At 36.6% G+C, this 21,046-nt stretch overlaps 1 protein-coding gene across 2 annotated transcripts in view; it reads left to right on the forward strand.

The window, feature by feature from the left end:
* The window catches only part of hhip (hedgehog interacting protein), a 47,557-nt gene that overhangs the window by 8,674 nt on the left and 17,837 nt on the right, over window positions 1-21,046 (forward strand). For both annotated transcript variants that reach the window (XM_088922865.1, XM_088922873.1), the window contains exons 4-9: window positions 1,073-1,229; window positions 4,704-4,905; window positions 15,878-16,029; window positions 17,420-17,593; window positions 18,283-18,426; window positions 18,943-19,064. In XM_088922865.1, coding sequence (XP_088778991.1) covers window positions 1,073-1,229; window positions 4,704-4,905; window positions 15,878-16,029; window positions 17,420-17,593; window positions 18,283-18,426; window positions 18,943-19,064 — 951 coding nt within the window. The remainder of the gene's footprint in view (window positions 1-1,072; window positions 1,230-4,703; window positions 4,906-15,877; window positions 16,030-17,419; window positions 17,594-18,282; window positions 18,427-18,942; window positions 19,065-21,046) is intronic.

Here is a 21,046-nt window from a genome sequence, read left to right on the forward strand (position 1 = left end):
GATTAGTTGAGAAGATGTATACAGTAGCTATATTTAATGAAGTACTTATCAACATGAAAATAAAAACACGACTCACAATGCTTCCAGACCAAACAGCACAAAAAAGAAGGGAGACAGTCACCTACTCTAGTTCATATTGCTCAGGTGTCCTCTACACTACAGAATGAATCTGTAGGTATGCCTGCGAACTGTGAGTGTCTCTTGAGTGACCAGCAGTCATGGGCTGACTGGGACCCTTCCACAGATAGCTAAATAAGGCTTTTCAGGTTTAGATCATTGTGTCACATTTAGCTTTATCAAGTCAGCCTCATTTTCAGTGTGAAGTTTCAGAACTCCTTGATCACAGAAGAGACTGTGTGTTGTTATCGCTGGTATATTTGTGCTCCTCCTCCCCTGTTTAGACAGGGGAACTGATTTTTTTTAGGTTGTTTTTAGTTCACATGGTCTTCTTAAACTTCATATAAAGATCAAATAGTTGTGCCTTCAGTGCATAAGGGAATATTTTGAAAGATTTTTTAAAATTATTTTAAGTCTCCCATATCATATTTGAGGGTGTATTTATCATGCAGGGCTTCTCAGTAAAAGTTGTCTGAGTTACCATAGTTCTCTATAATTTAGATATTTTGACTTTTAAGCTGTTAAAAATTTAGTTATATTTATTCTTCTCAAGAAACAAATAATTCTTTTATGCAATAAAATTTGTTAGCTTTACAGTGCTGTCCAGTAACATATTTAAATAAGGTTTTTAAAAAAATGTAACAAAATGAACTGTGAATTTGTTGTTGCAGAGACCAGTACTTTAAAGTCTACGTTAAGTGTTTTTGGTGACACTAAATATGGTTGAAACTGCCAGTACATTTACTGTTAAATTAACTGTAGTGTTACCTTTAAAGATTTTATCTGTTGAAAACAAAGCAAGTGTAAAAGTCTTTGTATTGATTAAGGATATTTGAATATCAATTTTTCAATTTCCACACAGCATTGCTGCAATTAAAATATAGCACACCCTATATAACAGTACATTGATTTTTTTACTGACTCTGTAATCATTTATTTTCTGTTTTCTTTTTAGAACTGTTCCAAGCTGATGTGGATGAGTTTTGCCAGTACTATGGAAGAAGAGAAAGCAGTTTGTGTTTTCCTGATTTTCCCAGAAAACAAGTGCGGGGACCAGCCTCCAACTATTTAGACCAGATGGAAGACTACGAAAAAGTAGAAGATATTGACAGGTTTATACATAAATGCATTTTTTTTAAATGTTGTGGTTGTTAAAGGAGATGTAAGTCAAGCAGTGCTGAGACCTCTATAATAAATAGATTTTATTTATGAAGCTCCTGTTGTTTAGAGAGGGAGAATCCGCAGTGTTTGTTTATCTCCATTGTGACAGAGACCCCTGCTGAGCAGAAGTCCATTAAAATCAGGTGGAGATCACTCCCATTGCGCCCTATCATCCAGGACTCAATAGCTCAGCAGTACCACAGGATCTGCAGTGGCACTTACATCAAAGGGAACTAATAAGACTTCTGTCTGTTTCCTTACCCTATTGAAATGGAGCTTTCCAAAGTAACGAACAAACACTCTCAAAACCTAGGCTCACCGCCTTATAGGAAATACAAAACGGGCAAGACTGTGTGTGTCAGCTTTTAGAATAAAACCCATCAAAGGTGGCACTGTGATCTTTTTCATGACTTATAATATGATTTATAGTTCATATCCACAGAATAGTAAAATAACTGTTCTAATGTTTTGAAGACAATAATAATAACTTAGAATGCATCTTTGTGAGAAAAGACAGGCTATAAAGTTAATATGACTTTCACAGATAGTTTCAGTGGCTTTTTGTTTTCCTGTTAAGCCTGCATTATACCACTTACTGTATGTTGGCAATTTAACCTCGAAAAACATCCTTTGCTTTTTGTTGTTGAGGCTTGAACTTATAAACGGGAACATCATAAAGTTAGAAATTGCAAGAATTGAACTGTCCTTTGTAGAAATTAAATTTCCATGACACTGTCCTGAAGTCATGCATCCATTCTCGGAAAATCATTTATCCTGGTGCTGGCTGTGGCCACCTGGGACCCATCTCAGAAACGCAGTGTGCTAGGCAGGAGCTGGAAGGCGTGACTTGCTCACATTGGATAGGACACCCATCCATCACAGGGCCACGGAGAAAGGGCAGCTGAAGATGGGCTATCCAGTATGTCTTTGGGAAGTGGGTAGGAAAGCATAGGACCCAGAGAAAACCCAGATGAGCGTAAGGACCACGGACCCAAGGGTTATGGAGAAGCAGCACTGACTGCCATGCCACCAGTCCTCCCTGCTGCAGTCATAAGTGAAATTGCTTCATGGCACAGTTGGTATTAATTTCTAATATGTCCAGGTGTTAAACTGATAAGGGATTGCACTCATGTATATCCCTTAAATTGATGAAATTGAAATTACCATAGCCAATGTCCTGAGATTTGCAATTACCACAGAACTTATGTAACTTTTCTCCTGACTTACAATAATCTCCAAATTGCACTTTTGCTTGTTTTCCAAAATGAATTACTGAATCTTTGTGACTTTGTGTAGGTCTAAGTACATGGTGAAAGTGCTCATTCTGAAGCTTGATACCCTATACTAGTACACTAATTCTTTGACCTAAGCGATGAGCAATTCTGGGCTGAAATTCATGCTCTGCAAGCCAGCTGAGATTCGAAACTGGATATGTGACAACTTTCCTATCTCAATAGCAAACAGTGGGAGACTGCGTTCCTTGTTGATGGAGTTAGCTATTGGCTTCTTGCTCAAAAGAAAAAAGTGGAGTAATTACACAGATCTTACTGAGTGGTTAGGTAGCTGGGTGCTGATATAAAGCTTTTGGTAGACATTGATCTAGAGGGAATCTTTGGCTGTTCCCTTTAAGCCCTGTATCTCCAAGCAGGGATCTCCTTAATGGGACACATAAAGAAAAATAATGATGAACAAAAATTCCTGTGTGTATAAAAGCGTTGTATACACTGCTGTTGTTAGATAATGAAGATACACAATAAGTCTTAATCAGACCTCCCACTTCAAAAGTTTAATTCTTTTGAACGGTTAGAGAAACAGCACATCTGCTTTGAGAGTTACTTTGAATACATTTCAATTCAGCTTAGCCAGAAAGCTAACTATAAATAAAATCTGTTTCCAGTTACTTATTTGATTATCTCTCATTAGCAAATTGTATTTTGCTAAAAGCAAAACCAAAGTATCAGTTACCAAGCTTGATTGTTTTATTAAAAAACAATTAATAAATTGTTTCAAATTGTAATGGAAGGATGCTAGCAATTTTGCCCACATTATTTATTATTATGATGATCAGAATTATGTTTTAATTTATTAACATTGTTTATTAAATTGAATTGTTTTAATCCAACTTCAATTCGGGAAAACCTTAAGCTTAGTCTTTTGAGTCAGAAAAGAACAGAATGAGTTTAACATTTGCTTCAAGGACATAGAAGGATTTCAAAAATGAAAGCCACAGCCCTTCTGACAGCACTTGTTCTGTTTTACCTTCAAACAAAGGATGGGTTGTGTATAAACAAATGGCTGGATGTTGTGACTATTTAAAGTCGTTAAGCAAATTGTTTTGTGGCAGTGTAGTAAATTTTCTACTGTGAAAATCTATTGGGAATGTGCATTAAACCACCAAAGAAGTATGTTTTCGGATAAAAATGTTTTCTAACAAGATGAAAGATGTAAATAAAAAGAAAAGATTACAATGAGAACTCAGGTGAATCAATTACAGTATTAGCAACCTGTTTCACTTTCTGCAGGACAGTGATGAGTTCTCATGACTTTTGGGGACCATAAAACCTGTGCTACTGCCTAATGTCCCATTGATGCCTGGTATTAATGACATGGCAGAAGCATGAGCTGTGGGTTGTGGTTCACCCATTATATACTGTATCTACTGTGGTTCCTGGAATACTTGTTTCACAGCTTAAACTCCTCACGCCTTACCACACCAAATAAGCAGTGTGGCTATATTTTATAACCACAGTTTTAAATTTAAGTAATGAGATAACTAAGGAACAAGCAGAAGTTGATTTAAACACTGAAAATCAGAAAGACAAAAACAACATTTTGGCTTTTCAGTAATCTTCAGGAGTTGGGGGGGGGGGACAGAAAATGTGCAAAGAAATATAAAGTAAAGGAGAGCAGAGCAGATGAGAAACAGCCTCCAAAGGAATGGAGATCTGGAGCAGAAGTGTACAGAATAAATGGAGAGGTTCTAAGAAGAAATTTAGAAATTAAGGACAGGTGTCTTAACTGCAAATAAGACGTTATACAGGGGTATGATTTTAGGGGTTAAATACCTGTATTGCAAAGAAAGGATGTTGGATAATCTTTTGTCAATGACTATACTATTGCTACTGTACATAATTAAAATAATAAGAGGTTACTGACCACTCATTGTTACATTACCAGAAAAAATAATTGAATTTGTAATACATAATGATAAACAGACATTAGAATGCCAAATGGTTTCTGCTTTTGCATCCAAGCAGCTTTCTTTACAAATGTCCACTTTATTGTCCCTCCACACCGCATTCCAAATGAAGAAGACATTAAATATCTAATTGAAGGCGTATGAATTAAAAGACCTACAGCAAATGTTCGCAGACACCAGAAAGAGGGTAACTGTTTCTAACATTATGCTCATTTGCTGTGTCTAGAAAATACAAGCACAATTGCTACTGCGCTCAGGAGATCTTGAGGGGACTGAGGCAGCCTGTGGGGATCGTGAACTGTGGGGACGGGTCACAGCGCCTCTTCATCCTGGAAAAAGAAGGCTTTGTGCGAATTCTTACCCATGACATGGAGCTCATCAAAGAGCCTTTCTTGAATATCCACAAACTGGTCCAGAGTGGGACAAAGGTGAGCACTTCTTTAATATATAAATATATAGCAATGTTAACAAAACAATATTTTGTTTCAGAGATGTTTTTCTTAGTTTTTTTAACCACACAGATTCATATGATAAAGCTGTATACTTAACAAAGTACGGCACAACCTAGTAATCCATTTGAGCTAGTGAATCATATCATATAAATGTCCCCACCAAAGGTACTAAGAATATGTTGACTGAGGTAACGCAGAGATTAAAGCGTCACCTTTATCCTGTAGGAGAAGGGTTTATTACCCTGTAGTACCTTCTAAGTATTAACTAGCCATCCCCCAACATATTCTGCACTATTGATCGATTTAAAGAACATGAACACTAACAGACATAATTCAGAACTTGTGCAAAACCTAAGTCCCATGTGACATTTTTCAGTTGGTTTTATGAAAAAACTTATTTAAAAGCGTATTTAACCAACAGTCTGGAGCTACATTTCTCATTTTAGTGATTTACAGATAAAGGGACACTGGCTCAATTGAAGTGTTTCTTTCAATGGTCATTCGAAGACATTAGTGTTCACACTCCATCTGAAACAGCAAAAGACATAACGCAGGTTAAATGGGTCAATGTAATGAATTTTTGATGAGCTTAAAAGAAGGTTTAACCATTTAAAAATGAAAGTAACTATTTGCATGTGATATTTTTGTCAAAGTTTTATAACAAAAGCTTGTGTAAATCTCCTTTGATTTTCTGAACAAGATACGATCCTGTACAAAATGGGCAAAACTAAAGATTATGATAGAAGGTTTAATGTAAAACTTTCAAAGATGCACAGAAAGACAACAAATGCACAGTATTCAGTATGGCACAGCTATTGAGAATAAGAAGCAAATAGGACGCCTAGTGACAAACCTATAACAGCATAAAGACAAATTGTTAAAGACACCCATAAAAAGACTGCAAAAGAAAGAAGAATCTATTAGAATCTGAAACTTCACAATAAAACAGTACAATAAGCGGCAATAAGCAAATGGGACATTGATGGATACGGATAATGGATGATATATATGTCCTAGAAACATTTCTAAGACAATGTGGATATTGTGTAAGCTCTTACACAACAAACAAAGCCGACATGGTCACTAAAATGTACAGAACATAAATTACACTGATAACTTATTTTACTGTATCCCAATATCAGATCACTCAAATAAATAAATTAGCATGTTTCCAAATCAGGCTCCATAGATCAGGAATGGGAATGAACAATAAAACATTGAAAAGTTAATCAACTGTCAAGCACAGCTACAGTTTGTCAGAACATGTCCATGCTTTAGCTTCTCTGGTGTCATTGAACAAAACCTAAATGTAGTCAATTTACAACAGCAAGCTATGGCTTAATATGACGCCTAATGATCATAGGTTTATCAGATTTTCTCAAGTATCAGGACTTCACAATAATCTGAGATAAATAACCAAGGCTTTCATTTCATAGCTGATATGATCTCTTACTGTTACTATAATTCAGAGTCACCGAACTAAAAGTCTCATTGCTCTTTTGAAGTCTGATGTACAGTATAGTGGGGCATCTTGATAATTTATTGAGAACCGAATTGGTTAATTAGACTTTCAAAATGTCAAGACATCTGTATCTGACCTCCTAAATGAAGGCCAAAAAAACATCTTCCTTTCTACTTTTTAGCACAGAATTAACTTCTGCTTGTTCCTTTGCAGCCTATGGCAGTAACTAGCTGTAACAGTTAAAAGATGTTTTCAGTAACCTATTACAGTAATCAATCAATTGTAACAGACTATGTTTTTTGTGCAAAAGTTACTTAGTTATTGGGCAGTATGGTGGTACAGTGGTTAGCATTGCTGTCTCACAGTGCTGAACACCTGTATTATTGTTCATTCCTGGCATGCTATCTGCATGGAGTTTATATGTTCTCCCATGCTTGCATGGGTTTCCTCTGGGTGCTCTGGTTTCCTCCAACAGTCCAAAGACATTCTGGTAGGTAACTTGGCCTTGTTGTGAGTATGTGTGAACCTGCTCTTGACTGGCGTTTACAGTTTAAAGGGGAACTGCAAAGCTATTTTTATTTTGGGGGGGGTTAGAAAGAAACTGCATTGATGAGTGCATTCCAAACCACAAGGAAAGTAAAATGTACACAGCATCAAGGTACGCGTAGCGTCATGTTGCTGTCATTGTCTGCGATTCAGAACAAGCCAACAAAACGTACGATGACATGATGCAGCCTTATTGCATTGTAAACAACATCCTGTTTAATCCAATAGAAATATTCCTTTCAACTTCAAGATGGTTTTGCCGACAAATACAATTTACTTGTTAACTCTGCATGCAGATCACATTGGAACATTTCTACTGTCAAATGTCTGCTGCACAACCTTTACTTATTCGCTCGTACATAGCATTGTATTAGTCATTACAGTGACTAGTGAGCAGGAAGGGTCGCTTCACATGTAACAGTTCTCGCCCGTGACGAGACCAAAAGTTTGTGACAACCTGGCTACCATACAGTATTTTCACAACATCCAGAATTTTGTGCTTCATTCAGAAATTGTCAAATTCTGAGATATCATCTATTAGTTTATTTTGTTACCAAGATTTAATAACCAGTTTGGGACTGCAGTTCCCCTTTAATATCGTTTTGGGTACCCAGTGGAATAGTGATTAGTTTGGGCCTGGAGTTTAATTCTGAACTGGGTTGTCTGTTATGTAGAGATTGCATGTTCCGATCGTGTTCATTTGGGGTTCTTGCAGCTTTGTGTGTGCTCTGTGATGCATTGCAATCTTGTTCAGAGACATCTTATATAGTCTCACCATAAGTCCCTGCGATCCCAGGGTAGGCTGAGAATTACCATGACCCTCCCCAGGAATAAGAGACTTTTTGATAATGGATGGATAGTATACTTCAGCTGTATATGATTTAAACCAATAGTTACCAACTTTTTACAGGAGTAATTGAGCAAATAAGCATATACCATTACTTAAAATGACAGTAAGGAATGTAAAATAATGGTATAATTACCACCAAAACATTTCTAGGTAAAGTGCAGTACATGAAAACAAAGCATGGGCACCCCATTACAATTAACTAATTATATAGGCAATTGTAGCAACTTACATTCTTGCAAAAATAAGTAACTAATTGCTTTTTTGTTCCAGTAACTTGAAACTTTGAAATTATGTCTTGAAAGAAACCTTCCCAACACTGTGCATATATCAGCACACCTATATACAATATTATTTTCGTTTGATCTTTTGTAAACACGTTGTGCTTTTTGAGGGTATTCAGACTTCAGAGATATCACAGATGTTTGATTAGTGTTCTCTGCTTTACCAAAAGCCACCTAGTGGCATTTAGAAGTAACTGTAAATTTTATGCAGTGCATTAGGCATAACTGCTGTACAGTATGTCATGCTTATGAAAAGCATATGTGATATAAAATTAATAAAAATTGGTTACTTATAAGGAGTCCTGCCTGATTTCTCAGATTTCTCAGAATATGCCCAATGATGCATGCTTAAACAGCATTATCAACAAAATATGCATTCATATGTTTTGAAAGAGCTAAAATGAAACATGTATAAAATAACTTTGTCATAATCATAGCCATTTTTGCTGTATTGCATATTCAGGTTCCAGCTAAAGATTTCTGCAGTGTATTGTTCGGTGTAATAAAACTGAACAGTAAGTCTTACAACAGCATATCTTACAACAGGAAAAAAAGAAAAACTCTACTCTTTCAATAGAATTTGCGCCAAACCCAAATTCCCTAACTGTGGTCTACCACCAAAGCAGAAATGTGAATTCGATTAAACAAGATTCTATACTGCTCTCTTAAAAATATATATATCATACTTTTGAATGGCTTGGCATTTAATTAAAAGGTTTGAATACTAATACAAAAAAACATCAAGCCTAGTAAGGAATAAATCTTCAAGTTGGAAGACAGTATTATTGCTTTGTAGTTCTACTACTGTTTGAAAACATGTTAACTTTAAAATATGCAGTTTTTCAAATTGCTATTTGGTATTTTATCCGTTTAACACCATCTCTTTGATCACTATGTATTAATAAAGTACAGCCCTCATTCGTTCAAACGTGTGTCAAAATTGATGAAAATGATCACCATTAGCATTTCTGTTATTCTTCTGTTACAGTTCTGTTAGTTTTATTTTACAGTTCATGTCTAGTTTTTCATTTTTGCTGACCCACTTTCAGAACATTGTCGTATTGATTTTTGCTTCAATATTGTGAGGGAATGATACAGCTTTTATCTGTGGTGGTGATGATGGAATCATCGTGATACCATTTAAAATAAGATTGTTTATTTATTTAGAAACAGTTACAGCACAATTTTAATTCATTTTTATTTCTGAACAAGAAGAAGAGAGCTTTCAGCGCATTTACTTGGTAGTTAGTAGCTAATCATCCAGCTGTTCTTGAAAGAGTCCAGGCTTCATCAGTGTGGCTTAGTCACTTGTTCCACAACTTTTCACATGAAGAAGTTAATCTTGTTCACCAAATTTAAATACACAATAGTTTCACAGCTAATTTTGTGAAGACATTCAATGTGTTGACTTTGTTAATGCCTTCAAGGACTTTGAATACTTGTATCAGTCCTGTTATAGTATTCTCTGTTCAAAACTAAAGTTAATTTCTTTTGGTCTGTCAGTGAAAGACATTCCTTTATGGCTTTATGAAGAAGAAACACCTGAGGGAGGCTCAAGAGCCAAAAAGTTGTGTTTCTCCTTTGTGCTTTATGCCATTAGATCCCATTATGACCACTTCTTTCTGCCTTTCGGTGTGGAATTAATCTTTACATGTTCATTTACATCATTTGTCATTCAAAGTAATGGTGTGTGTTTGGAAGGGGTGTGTATACTTTTGCAAGGCACTGTAAGTAAACGTTTGACTGCAAGGCTAGTGCAATACAAGTGCTGCTCTAGGCAAAAAGAAGTGCATAATGACTGAATCTGTGCTTTTGAGGAGCAATTCCAGAACCTTCAGTCTGCCTATAAAGGATAATAATGCACTGCTTCTCCCTTTGTGGAGGAAGCAAGTAAATCTGAAAGCAATACCAAACCTGCACTGACATCCTTGTGGACTACAGATGTGTGACATCTTGGCATCTTGAAGAGGTGTACCACAGAATGGGCAAAGAAAACATTCATGTAGTAGAGATTTTTTTGTACACTTCATCACCCTCTGACATTTCCACAAGCCGTTGAAAGGGGAGTCAGTGTTGGTCCGCTTTACACAAGAACACACAAGCAGCTGTTTCAATCAGTCATCAAGGAGGTGGAAAAATTATTTCTTCTCTGTGGGGAGATTCAGCCTCTGCAGACTGAAGTGGCCCAGGAGATCTGTCTTATTCAGTGTAGGTTAAGGGTTTGTTTTTTGACATACTCATTCTGAAAACAAAACCAAAGTGAATCTACTACTTCTAAAAAAATCAAAAAGCAGACAATACATTTTCAAGATTTCAGTGTATTTGTATATGGATGGGATAAAAAGTTTATTACAATTACAAAAGTCTGGAGCAAAATTAATAGAGCATAAATTGTCCTCTGCTACCTTTTTATTTTGGGAATATTCAGATTATTCATAAAAGATGATACATGGAAATCACCATAAATGTTTTATTTTTTTCACCTGGCTTAGTTCTTATTTAGTAAGATTGTCAAGAAGCTCCCATTATGCTGACCACCTGTGTCTACAAAACCCATTAATAAACAGGTGCCATTTCGTTTGTTCTTTACAATATGTAGCATACTGATCTCTTCAAGCTTTTTTATTGCTTTTTACGAGGAACATATCAGAAGGTGGTATTTTTTAGCTTATGCAGCTAGCACAACAGTTAAGGCTTGAAAATGCATTGTTTACACAGTATGCATTGTTTAGATTGTACCCAGAGATGGGAAAAGGTTTTGACAGGAAGTTTATGTAGCACACATGCCTCTCGCTGCCTTGTTAAGGAAGGACTGCACTGGCTCTAGCAGACCTACGGGATGGACAGGCAACAGCTCCACTGGGAAAGCTCTGTGTCTTATCATCATTAAGCTTAATTGTTTGTGGATAAAATAATCATTATGACAATTATAAGTGGCTTAAGCCCCACGCCCCTAGAGTACTATCCTGTGATGCTGGCTGTGCTGCATGTCTTTTTTAATTGGGTAGAGTCACAGCGTGCTGAGCTGGGAAGGGGATGCCTGTTTACTCAAACTGGAATCAACAGGGCATTGCCCTTTATGCTGCTGCTCCATGTGATTCGTTTGAACTTAGAGTGATAATCCCTCCATTTTCTAACCACTGTATTCAGTACATGGGCCGCGGGGGAGCCAGAGCCTATGCTGGCAAGCAGGAGGCACAGGACAGGATGCACCCTGGACGGGGCACACACAGACACAAACACAGACATGCACACACACATTTACACCAGGGCCAAATTTTCCGAAAGTCAGTTGACCTACCAGTATGTCTTTGGGCTGTGGGAGGAAACTGGAGCACCCCGAGGAAACCACACAAACACGGGAGAAACATACCAACTCCACACGTACCACCCCAGTTCCAGAATTGAACCCAGGGCCCCAGCCTTGCAAGGAAGCCATGCTAATCCCTGCACCACCTTGCCACCCGAGAAGAGATCATATTTGATCATTTTTACATGCACATGCTTTGATTGTAATGTTCTGTATTTCCTTTAGTGGAATCCCTTGGTGCCAATTAAACCAACCTCTTCCAAAACAATGCTCCGTTTGGAAAGACTCAGTTGCAGTGTGGGTGTTCCCTGAAACCGAATGCTTCATACTCTGTTATTACTAACTCCTTTACATATTTCAGGCTGCCAGCTTCTCTTTTTCCAGCAGACTGCCTGTTCATTCTGACATCGCAGCCCTGCCCCACATGCAAAGGTTTCTCGTCTTCTTCTGTTTTCTCTTTTTTTCCCCCCAAGGTGTCATAATTGTATCTAGAATCACAATAACCACAGAATTATTTAACAATTAACTGCTTGATTGTTTTTATTCAACTTTAATGATGCACAACGACACCTCTTAAAGTACTGTAATTCCGCAGAGTTTTGGATGTGGTAAAGAAACATCTTGAAAGGGAGAAGAAGGATTTTGTCTTTTTATTACTGCAGCTTTCACATCCTTGAGTCTTGTTTAACTCTTTGCATATTTTAAGCTTAATACCTGAACAATGAATGCCAGGCACTTACTGTTAACAAGGCAAATTCATGTCAATGTAATTTTTTCTTCTAAAAAGTCTTATAAAACATTTTATTTTTCAAATCTAAACTAATATTTTTAGAATATTGGCATCAAATAGAATTACCAATTTTGTGGTTTCACATATGTGTATTTTTCATAGTTCCTGGAATGCCAGCAATCCTAGGTTTGGCACAACTTACATTCTTCAGGAACATTCTTACAGATGTAAGGCTCTGCTTAATACAGACTTTAAAAAACAAACACAAATGATTGTTATATGAGTTAAGGTGTTCTAATGAGCCAAAGCATTTCCTAACTATTTAACAAAATCATTCCACATCTTATAAAACTGGCTAATGAATCTGTACACAGCCATAATAAAAGTTCAGCCATTATGAATAAACCTCTCGATGTATTTGGAAATCTGAGCTGCATGTGCCTGTGGAAGAGTATAAGCCAGTTTGATGAATTGAAGTCCAATTCCAATAAATATTTCTAGAAGGGGCAAATATTTCACAGAATGTTATTCTTTCTGTCATATTAGTAATACAACTGCAGCATTAATTCAACACAGAATGTTACCAGTGCTTGTTCCTCTGTCTGCTATGAGCACCATAGTTATAGTAAATGCCATAACAGTTCCTTGGCACCAATTAATTAAATGCACAGTGCTTGAATATTAACACGATTTCTCCATTAACTCACTTAAATAAATGCAAGTCCAGATGAACATTGCATTTGCTCATCCTGTGTCAAACTGTAACACAAAGCCTTGTAATGATTGTAATGACCTTGTCATTTAACAGATATTTTCTATAATGTAGTGAATAGAGTGAATTGTTAATAATGTTTTGGGAAAATTATTACAATTAGGCTTTGATTTAATGGGCTTTTTTTATAACTAGAACATAAGATTACGAATGAGAGGAGACTGCTCGGCTCATCTGGCTTGTTTGGTAGTTAATGGCTAAGTGCTCAGAGGTTCTTATCATGATGTTTCTTGAAGGAAGCCAGAGCATCGTCTTCTACAACATGGCTGGGCAGCTTGTTTCATACTCCCACAGCCTCGTTGCACAATAAGAAAGAATTACACAACAGAAATAATTAAACCTCACATTTAATTATATCAGTATTATAGGGGTATATATTTATAGAGTGGTTAAAGGTTTTGTTGTCATGACTAGAGGGTTGTGGGTTCAAGTCTGGGCTGGAATGCTGTTTTTGTACCTTTGAGCCAGGTACTTCACCTGGATTGCTGTAGTCAGTGTACTGCTGTATAGACTGGTTCTCTGATTCATCTTGTTAAGTAAATGAAAGTACTGTGCTGTAAAATGGAAATATTAAAAATATTAACTTTTTTGCTGCTTCAGCTTACTGAAAATCTAGTTTGAAATTGTATTTGAGGATTGTCTTTGAGGTAGATGGCTTTCATTAAATAGGTTTCATTTATAAGTATATACTACAACCTCCACTCTTTAGTTTAACTATTTCGAGAGTGATCAAAACAAAAACATTTTTTCAACAGTTACTCAACTATTCAACAGTATTTCTTCTTTAGAACTTTATTTCACTTTCACAACAAAGTATGAGGAGGTACATCACAGCACTTTCCTGCCCCTTATCCTGCATTGAAAGTCCTCTGAGTGATAATAGTGGATAGTTGTGGACCAGGTACTTGCAGAATGGAAAGTGACAGCGGTCACTCACAAATCTCATATTTTATTGTGTCATACTGAACAATCCAGCTGGATTGCAGGAACTCTGGGGCTCTTGTGTATCACACCTACCTAAATTCAGCTCATCTAAAAGGACCTGGTGCTACTGCGTTTTAAATAATTAAAGTATAACAAGTATCAGCGTCCAGTATACCAGTGTGCTGTACTTTTATACTGACTAATGGCATGCGATACAGAAAGATCAGCAGTGACCATTTTGTTGTGGTAATTGTTTTATCCAGTACATAACTTAAATAAAAAACTAAATCTTATAAAATGACTTGCATGGTAAAATCAGCTTCTTACAACTTGTGGAGAAACCTAATTCATTTAAGGATCGTAAATTGAGTGCTTTATTTATTTGCCATTCTCAGATCATTATGAAGAAGTTTCAGTATGGAACTAATGTGCAACACCAAGAAATGAATTTATGTGTGCGTGCTGTATCCTTCTGGGTCTGATTGAAAATGATTGCAGAATTTACTTCTTAAGACAGTTTATTAGCTGTAGTCTGCCTTCTTCATTACACAGTGGGAAGGATCATTAGCAAAAGCTAATATTTCAGTGCATTTACGATTGTTTCTTGGTGGTCCTGAAGTAAAATGTGAAATACTCCTTGGAAGACCTTGCCTGACACTTTTCTCCAAAGTCTATTTTGATTTCTAGGCTATTGAATCTGAAGATTAATATAAGGGTAAAATAAAAATGAAGGTGAAAAGCAGCAGTAAAATTTCCTCACCTCAATCTTCTTATTAATAAAACTGAAAGGTACAGTATGGCTTAGAAATAAAGGGCTAATGGACAAAACATATTTTATTCCGCTGAATAAAAGCCTAAAAGATGTAGTCAGACATGCTGAGTACCGTTTGTTTCTGAAAATGTTGGCATGAGGTTCCTTTTAGCCATCAATGATCTTCTGCGTTCAAGCATTTCTGGCCCTAAATCCATACTCCCTGACCTGCATTATGGCCCTTCGTCTTTTCCACAAAATTTGGCTGCGCTTTTTTGGCCTTTCCATTATGTCAGGTTCATTCAGTTTTACTATCAAGTTCTCTGCAGATTCTGTCTAACCATATGCTGCAAGGGTGGAAAAGTGAAAAGGCTTTCAGCCAGTGTGGTATGACAACAGAACAGACTAATTCATTCAGGGTGTTATCACTGCAGGAGACTGTTAGCTCCATTTCATAACAGATCTCAAGTTTTGTTTTATTTCATTTTGTTTTTAATCCTTACCCTTTCCTTATACAGACTGAGGAGTCGGTGGGGGGGGGGGGGGGGGGATGGGGTTTTGAGGAGGGGGATGGTGGTCTGAATGCGATAAACTTAAACTAAAACAAGGGCCTCAGGAGTACGTTGCAAACATTCTTAGCATAAACGCCTAACGTTCTGTTCATTCCTTTCCTTTTTTTAAAAAAAAAGCATGATTGCCTTGCCCAGAGACAGAAACGATGTAGCTGCTTATTAAAGCTAACTATGATGAAAAGACCACCAGAGTAGTGACAACTGATGTAGTTGCCTCCAGGGTAAAACAAAGGTTTACGTATTACACAAGCAATTTAACTGTTTTCTAAACATGTTGCCAAGACAGTGGGAGTTGGCAGCTAACTCCATGTTTTAGGTTTTTTTGGTTTCTGTACGGATTAAAAGTGACTGAAGATCCTGAACTTTTGTGTCTTCTATGAACTACAAGCAACCTAATAAATTCTTTTCGGCACTTAAACCAGTATTCATGGATGCCTCCAAAGATTATGTGCACAAATCACTTCACAATGGGGCTGTAAGAGGGCCTGCTCATAGATAAGCTCTCAAGACAGCTGCGTGCACTGTGGCCATGAAGCAGAGCTGCCTGAAGTAAAATGTTTTATAATCATTTTTTATGCAGTAGTCAAGGAGAGAAAAGAAAAGGAAAGTTAAGGCACAGATTATCCACAGGGAAACAGGGAGAGAGAGAGAGAAAAAGCAAGCAGGAGAAGGGCTCTCTTTGCTTCAAGTCGCAACACAGTGAAGAACATAATTAACTTCACCATTCTTTGTGATTTCGTTTGACTGCAGGGAGGAGATGAAAGGGGACTTTTAAGCCTTGCATTCCATCCCAATTACAAGAAAAATGGAAAGCTCTACGTCTCGTATACCACCAACCAAGAGCGGTGGGCCATCGGACCACACGACCACATTCTTCGAGTGGTGGAATATACAGTGTCCAGGTACTAGACAGCAAGCAAAACTTCACTGCAGGTGGTGAAACTAATGCTTCCACAAGGATACATGTGTGTATTTGCTTTATCAAACTAAAAACTGGCCTTCAAAGTGCTGTCACACCATTCCTAAAACAGTACTTTTTACTAGATTTAAAACAATTCATATTTAGAGATATGAGATAGATATAATAGGAAAATACAACACCTTTTCTTGTTTTTAATATACAGTGTCCAGGTACTAGACAGCAAGCAAAACTTCACTGCAGGTGGTGAAACTAATGCTTCCACAAGGATACATGTGTGTATTCGCTTTATCAAACTAAAAACTGGCCTTCCAAAGTGCTGTCACAGCATTCCTAAAACAGTACTTTTTACTAGAGTTAAAACAATTCATATTTAGAGATATGAGATAGATAGGAAAATACAACACCTTTTCTTGTTTTTAATGAGCTCCCTTCTTAGTTGATTTGGTTTTGTAGAATTGGCACATTCTTTATAAAACCTGTTCACCGACAGTCTTGTTCTTTTTACATATTATCACCGTATTGTTTTCAGTAGGCTTTTCTACTTTAATTCTTTTAGGTGTTGGTGATGCTCTTTTCTATTATCATGAAAATATTACAATTCAGAATATTGTTTCCAAACAATTCTGTATTATTCTGTGTTTCTGAATTATTATTAATTAACTTTACTTGCTTATTATAGTAAAATACTGCTTTAGGCAGTCTGGCAATGTGGTTAGGAAATAAGCAAATAATTACACTGAATTGAAATATTACATTTAGGACAATTAATGCATTACCTTGTGGGTGTAACCTTTGGGTGGGTAAGTTAAATAATATGTGGTTTTTAGAATATGTATACTGGCCTATCACTTTATTAAACGTTGGTCCTTACACATGCTATGATGGTGGTTTTCTTATCAGTCTCTTCCCTCAGGTTCTGGAAAGGCCTAACCTTCAAATGCCACATTAATTATCAAGCAGAAGAAATTAATTGGTTTAGAGCCCTTGTTGTTACCTGCAGGCTATCTTAAGTAAGCAGTGGCAGTGTTTCCACATTTTTCGTGGGAATTCAGAAAGAACAGACTTTTTACCATCCTCCTTTAGTTTGTGTTTTTTTCCCAACTCTTCCCCCCATGGAATACTCTTGTGATGAGTATCAATTATTCATCTTTACTTTGTTTGCTTTAGTAAACGTATTGAAAGAAAAAATAATAAGGGTAGCGCACAATTCCAGGAGCCTGGATTATCTTTCTACAATTACAAAAGCAGTTAGAAATGCTGCTTTTGAGAAAACTAATTACATTTAATGAGTAGAAGAATTGCTATGGTTTTTCTTTCCAGGTGTTTTGTGTGCTGAGCTCGATGTTTGTCTTTCCACTGGGCTGTTTCAGGAAAAACCCCAACCAGGTGGACCCCAGGACAGTGAGAACATTGATAGAAGTAGCAGAACTGCACAGAAAGCACCTGGGAGGGCAGCTGCTCTTTGGGCCTGATGGCTTCCTGCATATTTTCCTAGGTGATGGGATGATCACACTAGATGACATGGAGGAGATGGATGGGTTAAGGTAAAATGACAAGATACTGGCATGAGTCAAGATGCTGTTGCTTCACTGTGGTGAGCTTCAATGCATCTTCAGTGTGTCTGGAGTCTGCAGCCCGAAGCTGGACTATCGCATCCCTAATATAACTCACTCGGGGCAAGAACATTTTTTTAAAAGAAAATTCGAATTCACTTCAAATTAAAGATGTGAAACAATTTAAGACACGATAGACTAATGTGAAATATCTTTGCTACTTATTAAACCAACACAGCAAAACTTTCTTCAGTGCAAATTACCTTCTTCAATGTAGCTTCAATCTACATTACAAAATGATGATCCAATTGACATAGTTATATTTCCAATTAAGATTCTATTTATTATAATGCTTCAAAATTACAATGAACTTTTCTTGTCATTTGCAAAGGGTGTATTAAGCGTCCACAACTTTATCTTAGTAAAGGTCCTAAAAAAATCTCGTTACAGTATATCCTAGAAAGATGTTACAAAGTAATGTCAATTTCTGATCAGAAGAACCTTTCACATTATTAAATTGTTTAAAGAAGTTTGTCTCCAGCTTAAAGCAGATATTTTTGAGAGATTTTCTTCAGCATTATGATAAATGTAAAGCTTTTTCGCACACCACTGTAAATATCTCAGACTAGATAATCTTCTCATATCACGTTGTTTCCCTAAAACATGTGCTGTCTTTTTAGTGATTTCACAGGCTCAGTTCTTCGACTTGATGTCGACACAGATTGCTGCAATGCTCCGTATTCCATTCCAAGAAACAATCCCTACTTCAACAGCACTAACCAGCCACCTGAAATTTTTGCGCATGGACTGCATAACCCAGGCAGGTAAGTGGGTACATGCTAAAATGTTTAATAAATGTTGTCATTTAAGGGGTGGGTGAGATGTTTGTTAACTGTGGAGGTAGATATCAAACATTGTTAGATACATAAGAGCAACAACACATTCAATCCCCTGCAATTCTTCTACAGTCTTTGAATGAAGAGAACTGGATTAGCTCTGGGGTTTTTTCTGTGTAACTAACAGATCATGTAATAATTCCATTCATTCTTCAACCTTACCCTGACTGCTTTCAGATTTAAACTACTCCATGCTGGTGTTGTTGGACCTGAGGCAAAAGGTATTTCACAAGAAACCAATGAAAACAATCTAAAAATGTTCCTTTACCAATGAGTCATAATTGCCAGTAAGTTTTGAAAAAAATCACCTGGTAAGGTCCAAAGATGTCAGGGCCATTACATAGTGACTACAGTGTGTTCCAAAATAAATCTCTTCACATTCAAATGTATTGTGCCAATAATTACCTAAATTTCTCACAGTGTATGTTTTTACATGTATTTCAGGTGTGCAGTGGATCAGCATCACCAAGACACGAATGGGAGTCTTCTGATTCTTTGTACTGACTCCAGTAGCAGAAACTCCTCCTCAGGCAGAATACTGCAGATGTTGAAGGGTAAAGATTATGGTAAGTTCTGAAAGATGAACACATTTTTTGTGGTTACAGTCAGAATTGTGAGATTTATTGATTCAGTATTTTCTTATATCAATTGCAAAGTGAAAATGAATTTGATTTTTAAGTAAACATAGGACAAATAAACATATGACATCCACGGATGTTTAAGATCTAAAATTACATTACACAAATGGCTTATTTTTCGTTTTTAATCAGTAAAGTAAACTACAGCATGTCAGTCTAATTATGTCTGAGTACCCAGGACAATCTGGTTCCTAAACTGAGTACTCAAGACAATTAGGTTTCTACATTCATTAGTTTTTATTGCTAAATGAAAATGATCCAATGATTAATTTTCTTTAATACAAGGGATTCAATAAAGCAAATAAATGTTAGTGTATAAAATAATGTAAAATGTATAGTTACATTTTTTAATTTCAAAAAAGATCATCTGACTTGATTTTAAAAAGTCATTTGTTTTCTCATGCACTGCCACAAGTAATTAACTGCTACCAAACTGTAAATTTGTTTGTATTTGATGTTCTACATGACAATTTAATTTTACAGTCATAGATTTGTAGAATTCACTTTACAGTATGTCTCAATAAACATCTGTAACTAGGTGCATAATGACTTCCTAGTGAATCTCTCCAGATATCACTTTACATTGACCATGTTTTACAGCCACAGGAAAATGTTTATGAACTCAAAAGAAGTGAAATTTTAAAAATGTGTCACCTAATTAATCCGTATCTCTCTAATTCTGTAATTTCAGCAGAGACACTTTAATAAAAGCCAGTCTGGTGTGTCAGTCTGGTATGCAATATAAATAATCTATGTATTAATGAGCATTAAAGACAATGCTTTGGCTCTGTTACAGGAGCAAATGGATAAAACCGTATACCTGTAAGATATTGCTGAAAAAGTGAAACCAATATCATTAAATAGTTTATTGTCAGAACAATGGTGCTTCCTCTGGAAACAAAAATTGTTCTCAGGTTTTTGTTGTCTACTTCTGGGCTCTAATTACGAAAAAAAACACTGGCTCCACACAGGGAGTGCTATCTGAGCTTCCCAACAGAAACAACTCTACACCCCTCAGCTATAATGAAAACCACTTCCCTTGCTATTCTGTCTGGGCCTCTCCCAGACAAACCACAGATTGGGCCAAATTATGGGGAACGTTACAGTATTTTTGTTGCGTGTCCCTTTAAGATAATGAGGCCAAATTAGCTGACTTCATATATATATATGATTGAATATCTCCCTTCCAGGAATGACCGTTTTATATCTTATCGCAAATTAAATATTTAAGTACTGAAATGCTAAAAATGCCATATAAGTTATATTAGATTCCGTGTAGGTTTGGGTCTGACACTTGTCCAAAGTTGAAGGTTGTCCTGTCAAACATTTTCAGGATTGAATCATCTCTTCCAAGGCATTGAGGGAAGCAGAATAATGCATCCCTTTTACTTACAACCAGATCTGACTGTAATTCTTTCTGTTACTTTGCTGTATCCTCCTTATTTGCCTCAGGGGTCCCCATGCTGCCCTACCTTGTTTGTGCTGGGATAAAGAACCTGTTAACTGAGGCCTATACAAACTATGTACATGTTCACAATGTTTTACAAAAGAAGGGGTGATTTGTTCATATTCATCTGATTTCCCTTTTTGTGTTTTTCACATATTCCAGAGGCTTCAGACAAATTAATGCGCAGCGCAAAATTAATCAAAGCGTTAAACCTCAGAACAGCTTATCGCTAGCCACTCCATGTGGTTCATAAAGTGAAGTCTGTACTACATTAGTATTGGAAGTATGTGACCTGCACTGAATTATAGCAGCCGCATTTTGGGGACTAAGCTAAGTAAAATCAGGCATGGTGTCCTTTTAAGTTGGTCTGCTATAAATGCAGTCTTGGCTTTTGTCAAATCTCTATGCAGATGTGCATGTTTAAGTTCTGGGACTGGTTTTAATATACAACCATTGCTTATGC

The sequence above is a fragment of the Atractosteus spatula genome, chromosome 1 (genome assembly GCF_055471065.1).
Source record: "Atractosteus spatula isolate fAtrSpa1 chromosome 1, fAtrSpa1.hap1, whole genome shotgun sequence".
Lineage (NCBI taxonomy): Eukaryota > Metazoa > Chordata > Actinopteri > Semionotiformes > Lepisosteidae > Atractosteus > Atractosteus spatula.